Source organism: Akebia trifoliata, chromosome 9 (assembly GCF_017979445.1).
Source record: "Akebia trifoliata isolate Shusen 1 chromosome 9, ASM1797944v1, whole genome shotgun sequence".
NCBI classification, from domain to species: Eukaryota; Viridiplantae; Streptophyta; class Magnoliopsida; order Ranunculales; family Lardizabalaceae; genus Akebia; species Akebia trifoliata.
The window spans coordinates 26,148,303-26,155,767 of record NC_141383.1 but is presented as its reverse complement, the minus strand read 5'-3'; the positions used below and the strand labels follow the sequence as shown (position 1 = coordinate 26,155,767).

The window sequence follows — 7,465 nt, the reverse complement described above, 5'->3', positions numbered from 1 at the left end:
TTTTTTTTTTTTTTGAAACTAGAAAATTTTCAATGAGGATTTTAAGCTTTGATCTTAAAACTTCCAACAAAGTTGAAGTCAATCACATGAGAAAGTTTTATTCGGTAAGTACTTTCTAAACTTATTGTGTAATATTCGGTAGGTACCTACCGAATCAGAATTGTAACATTTAGTATAAAGTTTTGTTCTGTAGTATTCAATCGGTATCTACTGAATTTGCAAAAACAAGTTCAATCGGAACCTACTGAATAAAATTTATCAAAAAAAATATCCGAGTTCTTCAATTCAAAATCATTATTTTGGAGGTTTTAATAATGGTTATTCCATTCCTTGCAATTAAATGTCAAAAAAATAAAATAAAAGAAATTAAAAAAAAAAAAAGATAATTTGAAATAAAAAATCTTGAAACTTAATCTCCTTATTCAACCTCTCACAAAACTCAAAAGGAGAAAAATATAAAGAGAGAGAGAGAGGAAGAAGAAGTGGATTTTTGGTTCGATAGATTGTGGTGTGTGCAATGAGTAAAAAGTGTAAAAATATAATTTTCCTTTAAAAAAAATATTTTTCACACAAAGTAAGTACAATCAGCCATCTCGGTTTGTCCAAATAGAGCCACCCTTGTAAAAAATAAAAATAAATAAACTCCTACCATAAATGATTGAAAAAGTGAATTTTTCAAAAAAAAAAAAAAAAAAGAAAAATGATTTTTACTAAAATAGATATTGTGTAGAGCCACTTAAAGTTAATCTAAAAATCAATTAATATGACTAACTCAGTTTCCCAAAATATTGTATAATTGTAAAATATAGAGAAATCCCTTAAAACAGAGTCCAATTTGGTTTGGACCATAAAAATTCTTTATTCCCTGAGAGCTTGTTCAATACCACCAGTACCAGAAATGTACCTCCTCCGCCTACACACGATAGCTCTACCTGTCTCTATAACATGGTTTTAAAACTCGTTTTGATATCTCATCTCGTCCATGAACAAGACCAAGTCATCCCGGATGAGATATTCGATTTATTTGAGTGTCTCGAATGCGATTTAAAAAAATGCCTTACAATTAAAACAAACAATGTCTTTGAGACAACTTGTCAGCTTGTCTCATCGGTGGTGGACGAGATTTAAAACCATGCTCTATAAAGGGCCATGGCTTAGACCATCCGATTAGAGGAAAGAAAATTGATCACCATAGCATCATAGACCAAAAACACTCTCATATGAAACCAAGATATACTCTTACAACACATTATTTCCATTATTATTTTCATTTTCATCTTAACAAGCCGAAGGAAAAGTACGAGTTGATGGAAACTAGACCCAAACCAAAACCCAGCTTACATACCAACTACAACAACATTATTCGTCTAACAACACCGTGCAATTACAGACTAGGTGGGATCCAAATATAGCCTTATTCGTCTAACAACGCCGTGCAATTACAGACTAGGTGGGATCCAAATATAGCCATGTGTTTGCACGTAACCAGCTTTTGCTAGCAACTCATCAGCTTCAACTGGACCTCGGCTGCCTGGTTTATATGGGAGCGGCTTCAGTTCCCCATCGTCGATTTTGTGTAACATAGGAGTGAATATCTCCCACGCCGCCTGATGATTGAAACATCACATTTGTCAATAAGAGAACCCTTCCATTGTTTATTGAGATTTCAGTCCCAGGTATAGAATTTACTTACCTTCAACTCATCTCTGCGGACAAAATGTTGTTGGTCCCCTCGTATTCTGCAGAAAAAAGGATCCGTGTCCAGTAAATGTCTTTAATGTTCGTCTTCGTTTTTCATGTACAATGGCTTATCTAAATGTATGTAGTTCATACTAATAGTGCAAACAACCAAAATATAGGCATATTCAGAAGATATAACGAGACGGGGGCCTACGTGTCGAGAATTAAGCGTTCATAAGCCTCGGGAATTGTAACTCCTTGGTACCGTTGCCCGTAAGACAAGTCTAGTTCGCTTTGTATGGTCGACATTTCCAGTCCAGGTTGCTTGACCTACAATAGAGGAGGGACTTAGATTAGTAATTGGAATAGAATCACATAGAGTCGTGCTGGAGAGACATTGGAATTGACATCGATTCACACATGGCTGATGTGGAGGTGCGCACATAACCATAGATGCTTTTTACTTGAATCTCGATGAAAAGCATCTACGGCACCGTACACACATTCATGTCAGCAATGTGTGAATCAAGGTCAATTTCAACATTACTTCAGCATTTTCCAATCATATATACTATAAGCATATTCCAACGTGCAACCGAACGCTCTTACAAAGTAATTCGCTAACCAGATATCATAGAATCAAAGACATACCGTAAGTTTCATGTACATGGCTTCTAAAGGCTGCAGACGTATAACAAACTCATTTCTTCCTTGTTTTTTACCTATGAAAAATAAGAATATGAAGCATAAGACAATCAGTCATGCATTTGATAATTAAATCATCACTAAAATGAAAATTCTCGTAAAGTACCAAGAAGAAGATCTATAAAGTAATGACATAAAACTAGATGCTCATTAAGTATCTTCACTATTTCTTTATGATGGTACTTTAAGATCATCCGAGTACTAAGTTTTCTAACATTTATAAGTATAAGAGCAACCGTATAGCATCCAAAATCCCAAGAGAGGTCTAAATGCGCATTAATAGAATAGCGTTAAATAGAAATACCATGAAGTTCCACAACCGAAAAAAAGAAAAAGAAAAATTGAGTCCAAAATGGGTAGAAAAAGATGGAATGATAATAGCCATTAAGCTGACTACCATGGGTTCTTCAAGAATCAGAAGTTTTCTAGAAAAAGACAAGTCGTCTCTCAATGCAATATCATGTATTGGCATGGGCATTTGAACGATGTAGACTTAAGGAGAGGATCAACCAAGAGTTAAATGGATAATTATGGAATAAAAGAAAATAAAATTAAAATATCATACATTTGAAGATGTCACCAGGAACCTCCTTAAATTGAACACGAATCTCAGCTTTTCTTGAATTTAAAGCTTTTCCAGCCTTAAGTATAAAAGGAACACCTGCAGAAAGGTTGTCATTATTACAAGCAGAAGTGGTGCAAAACACAAATGCATTAAGAACAGATTGAGACAAAACCCATCAGTTTCTACTTTCTATTAGTATAAAATGCAAATATAGAGACTTATCACACCTTCCCATCTTTCATTGTGTATACGCAGAACCACAGTTGCAAAAGTTGGGGTGTTTGAATGATCTGGAACTGTTGAGTCATCTGTGTAGCCCTCATACTGTCCAAGAACAATTTCTTCAGGTTCTATGGGCAGGACTGATTGAAGAACCTACAAATTTGGTATCATAATAAATAAGATCCTATCACATATAGAAGGAAAGAACAATGGATACCGAAGTTTTTTATTAGAAAATAAGCTAAATATATGAACCTTCACTTTCTCATCACGGATGTGCTCAGGTCGAAGAGAAACAGGTTTCTCCATGGCCACCAAGCAGAGAACCTACACATTGGTATTGAGTACACTTGTAAGTAAAGCTTAAACTCTAGCTCAGAATCGTAAATCATCAACTAAATCGAAGTGCAATAGGATTTTTTTTTTCCATAACAACAATATAGAGAACCAATATAGTCTGATGTTACTACAGAGAATAATATGCATTGCTGAATATCGAGAGATGGAAATAAAATTCATGTAGGTTTTCAGAATTTTATGTCATGAACTATCGAGTGGACTTGCCTGTAACAGATGGTTCTGAATGATATCACGAATGATTCTGCAAAATGATCAAAGCATACCTGTCATCTAATGGAGAAAAAACGAATAATTAAGCATATATACTCCACAATTTAGAAACCTCCTTGATCCATTGGAAGAAAGGATCAAAGTCTCTGGGAATCCAAGAAAGAAAAATCATGAATCTACCAAGTTAGTGGGACATAAGATGGTATTGTAAAGGATAAACTTTGCAATCTTAATGATGAGGTGAGGCATGACGAATTGATTCTAGATGACAAACTAAGATATTTGAAACTGTTACATACAAAGTATTAGAAGTCAGAGTTAATACCCATATTCATCAAAATATCCACCCCGGCCTTCAGTTCCAAAATCCTCCCTGAACACAATCTACAAGAAACACAATAAGTGTTAAAGCGAGCTTTTTGAAGTGATTAGTAGTATTCAAGCAAAACAAGAATACTCTCATTATACTGTGTCAAATTTGAAGAGAAACATTCACAGATTTTCTTTTCAATTGTGTGAGCTGGAGTTGGCCCAAGAGCGCAATGTTACAACACTATGGATTATGACAACTAAGATAACAACCTATATATTAGAAAAGGGGCAAAGAATTTTTTAGGTGATCTTGGGAGGAATAGAAAAATCAAAATACCCTTTATTAATGATAACTTACTTCCACCGATCTAGATTACGTTGAGTGGAGAGAACCAAGAGATCATTGAGAGAGAGAGAGAGAGAGTAAATTATAAAAACCAATAAAAGAGAGTTTCAAAGAAATCCTCACCTGGACGTTATCGATGTTATCGCGATTCCAAAGGGGCAAAAAGAAGCGATTTGCGAAACGAAGCACCAACTGCCAATTCAAGTGGATGTAGGAGATGAAGATAAGTACGAAGTAGGAATACTTGAGATAAACAAAATTGAAGCCCTGAAACCACCTTACCAGGTTCTGTACCAATTCCTTTCCAAGATAGTGATCAATACGATAAAGCTGTTTTTCATCAAATAACTCCCCAAGCTGGGTACTGAGTTCCTCCGCAGAATCCAAATCCTTGCCAAAAGGCTTCTCAACAACAATCCGAGTCCATCCACCAAGATCAGCTGTAAAGGGAAACATACATATCCATAAGGATCTTCATTGAGATCAAATATAGGGAAACTCAAAAAGGAAAGATCCAGTCTGTATTGTATACAGGACAATCATGGTTTCTACCATGAAATGATCTGGACTGACCAAAAATACCTAAATTCAACAGGATCTTTGATTTGTCCGCAAAAAAAAAAAAAATGCAAATGATTAAGTCAGAAAAAAAAGCCATAAATAAACCACAAAAGGAAGAAAATAAGAGGATAAACTATAATATTTTTTTCAAAACCCAGATCGTGGTATCAACAGACTTTAACCAAGTTGGCACCTTCGGGATAAACTATGCACGTAAGAAACTTATGAAATTTGATATTTTGAAGTGCTGATGTTTCACTAGTATTAAACCCAATTTCAAATACATACAATATGCAATGTTGCATTCCAATATTATGTATGTACAGAACAATATATAGCTCTCTAACTATACCTCCTTAAATTGGAGCATGAATATAAAGACAAATACTTTTCCAACACATAATGACTTAATCCAGTCTGCCCTTGAGAAGTGAAAATTGAATTTCACTTTAATTTGCTCAGATTCTCTGAACACAGGAGTGGTATAAAATTATAAAAACCGGTATAAAATTATAAAAACCAATGGCATTTTACATTAAAAAGGTAGATGTGAATATATAAGCCAATTTCCTCCTGCAGCACAGAGTTGCACTTAAAGATCTTTTATCTAAAATTACCACTTCAGCAGCATTTCTAAGTAAATTTTAGAAGCTAGAAAAGCAAGGTTCATATTTTCTCATGCGTGTTCAAGATTTTCTGGTCTTACAACAAAGTCAACCCAAAGATTTGGGGTCAGATAAACAAATCTTGTTCTTTCATTCCAATCTTTGCCAGGTTAACGGTTCTATAATACCACTCTAAAAATAGCATAGAAGATTTGAGTCTGGATGATCAAGTTCACAAAGGAAACTTACATTTATTCATGCAAAAACTCCTGATCATTTTGCATACAGATGGATATACTGATGGAGGAAGCGCAAGATAAAAAAGCCTCCGAGACGATCCTTCTTTACTATTTTTAGATATTTCATGCACTGAAATTTCCTTGTCCAATAACCGAAAACCCTCCTCAGAATCATAAGAGCCACTAACATATTTGAACTGCAAAATGAACGTCGAGAGCAATTAAAGTTACTAAATTAGTACATGGTTGATAGATGCTAACAGAATAATTCAGGTAGAGTAGTACCAATTGCAAAAACTTAGATATTTCTTCTGAGTGATCAGATGAAGATCCCTTGCCATGGACAAGATGTCTGCAGTTATTATTCACAAGTGGGTTCCATTAGCTGTTTTAGGCACCCGAACAGGTATATATGTATATCAGTAAAAAAGTTATGGCAACAAAAGTTTTCTGGGTTAGGAACTTAGGATAAAACCAGAGAGAGTATCAGATACAGTAAGAAACAAAATATATAGTCCATTAAAAGGAATTATTAATACCATGAATCAAGTTTCTGCCTAGCAAATAAACAAGCACGAATACTGTAAGGATAACTAACATATCATAAACTAGAATAAGATGAGTCATGGTATACACATTTTTTTATTCCTAAATTATGATATAAGAAAATAACTTTAGGTGAACCACATGAAGATAAAACCTTGAGTAAGATATCTCACCCACGTATGCGATCCCTTAACTCATCATCTGAAATCTTGGTTCTTGCATAACCAAAAATGTGAAATTCACTTGGTTGTAGGAAACCCTGCAGCGACCCCAACAAGAATTAGCACATGAACATAATGGGTTTATTCAAACAATTAAAAAAACAAAGAGAACTATAAAATTTACTATTAGTATTCAATCAAAGTGATCACTTAGTTAAGTCTCATTGATTTGTGAACTCAAACCCCTGTTATGTTCCAACATTCATCATACAAGTAGAGAAGGTGATAATTCTCAAGGTTGGGGGAACAACCCATGGTTTCAAAAATCGAGGTGGAGACAATGAGTCACCACCATAGTGCAACATGGCTATAGTACTTAGTGTGCTTAAAGAGATCAAAAAGATCTCATCTACTAATGTATCCACCAAAAATGATACTGGTAGTTAGTTTACCCAACAAAACTGGATGAACAATCGAAAGGGCACATTTGTTTCATTTTGATTTACAATATGAACATTTCTAATAGTAGAGACAAACAAACCTGTCGGTAAAGATTGTAAAGAGCTGGAAATGTTTTCTTCTTGGCAAGATCACCTGAAGCACCAAGCACAATAATTGAGAGAGATAGTCACTCCTGAAACTAGATCTTCTTTCGATCGACGATACCATTGTGAATCAGACAAGAACAAAAACGTCCTTGTAAATCTGAATTTAAAGAAAAAAAAAAAAAAAAAACAGAGCGATTCAGTACTATATACATGGATCCCTTAGTAACAGAGGCAAAAATGAACAAAAAACAATAGAAGATTCAATATTTTTCTAAAATATCATATCAGATCAAAAGTTAACTTTGTCATCTAAATTTGCTGAAACATATAAAACAGAGAGATCCAGAGTTCAAAAGTCGAACTCAAGATCAAAAATTGCGAAAGAAATCGATGAGCTACTACTTC

The 7,465-nt window shown here is 34.4% G+C and overlaps 1 protein-coding gene across 1 annotated transcript; it reads right to left on the bottom strand.

Annotated features, from left to right (window-relative positions):
- Window positions 1-1,221: 1,221 nt before the first annotated feature.
- Window positions 1,222-7,140, bottom strand: LOC147395065 (glucose-6-phosphate 1-dehydrogenase, cytoplasmic isoform; the record flags this gene model as incomplete). The annotated part of the gene is made up of 15 exons (XM_086453347.1): window positions 1,222-1,607; window positions 1,694-1,739; window positions 1,895-2,010; window positions 2,332-2,402; window positions 2,951-3,046; window positions 3,178-3,325; window positions 3,428-3,499; window positions 3,737-3,773; window positions 4,068-4,126; window positions 4,524-4,592; window positions 4,683-4,840; window positions 5,816-6,002; window positions 6,091-6,157; window positions 6,525-6,610; window positions 7,054-7,140. Coding segments are annotated over 15 exons (1,467 nt in total), but the record flags the coding sequence as incomplete, so codon positions are not given.
- Between the last annotated feature and the right edge of the window lie 325 nt (window positions 7,141-7,465).